This window comes from Monoraphidium neglectum (assembly GCF_000611645.1).
Source record: "Monoraphidium neglectum strain SAG 48.87 unplaced genomic scaffold scaffold00872, whole genome shotgun sequence".
NCBI lineage: Eukaryota > Viridiplantae > Chlorophyta > Chlorophyceae > Sphaeropleales > Selenastraceae > Monoraphidium > Monoraphidium neglectum.
In genome coordinates this window covers 16,076-16,604 of record NW_014012756.1, presented here as the reverse complement: position 1 = coordinate 16,604, position 529 = coordinate 16,076, and the positions used below count along the sequence as shown (strand labels likewise).

The 529-nt window shown below is 73.5% G+C and overlaps 1 protein-coding gene across 1 annotated transcript in view; it reads right to left on the bottom strand.

Annotated features, from left to right (window-relative positions):
* Positions 1-196: 196 nt before the first annotated feature.
* The window catches only part of MNEG_5721 (hypothetical protein), a gene marked incomplete at both ends in the record, with an annotated part of 1,205 nt that continues 872 nt past the window's right edge, over positions 197-529 (bottom strand). Inside the window, one exon of the mRNA XM_014045804.1 lies at positions 197-379. Within this exon, the coding sequence (XP_013901258.1) occupies positions 197-379 (183 nt within the window). The remainder of the gene's footprint in view (positions 380-529) is intronic.

The following is a 529-nucleotide window of genomic DNA, read 5'->3' as shown; positions in this document are numbered from 1 at the left end:
AATGCGGCGCCGCGGGCCGGCGCGCCTCTTGGGCAGGCTGGGCCCCACCGCAGGGCCATCCTCACGTGGGGACACGAGCACTGCGGCCCACACGGCTACAGCCCGAAGCACTGCCTCGGCATGTGCCGCGCTCGTGCCGCGGCGGCCGCGTTTTCAGCCGCCCTGCGAGGCCGCGCGCCCGCGCCCGACACGTGCTTCAGGCGCCGCCCCGCCGAGTGCACGCGCCCGAGCGCCGGCCTGCCGCGCGCACACGCGCGGGCTCTGCCGCACCTATGTGGTCGCTGACTATCGCGGCCGCCTGCTCGTTCAGCGGCTGCAGCACGGCCTGCACCCACAGGCGGTACGCCTCAGCCTCCACGCCGCCTGGGTCAGAATGGACCTTTGGGGGCGGATTGGGGGAGGGGGGGCGCGTGCACGCCAGCACTGGTCAGCCGGGGGGCGGCGGGTCGGACGGACAGGTGCGCCCTTGCTAATCATGTCCCCAAACCATGTGCCATCCTCTCGCGCCTTGCAGGCCTGAACACACGTC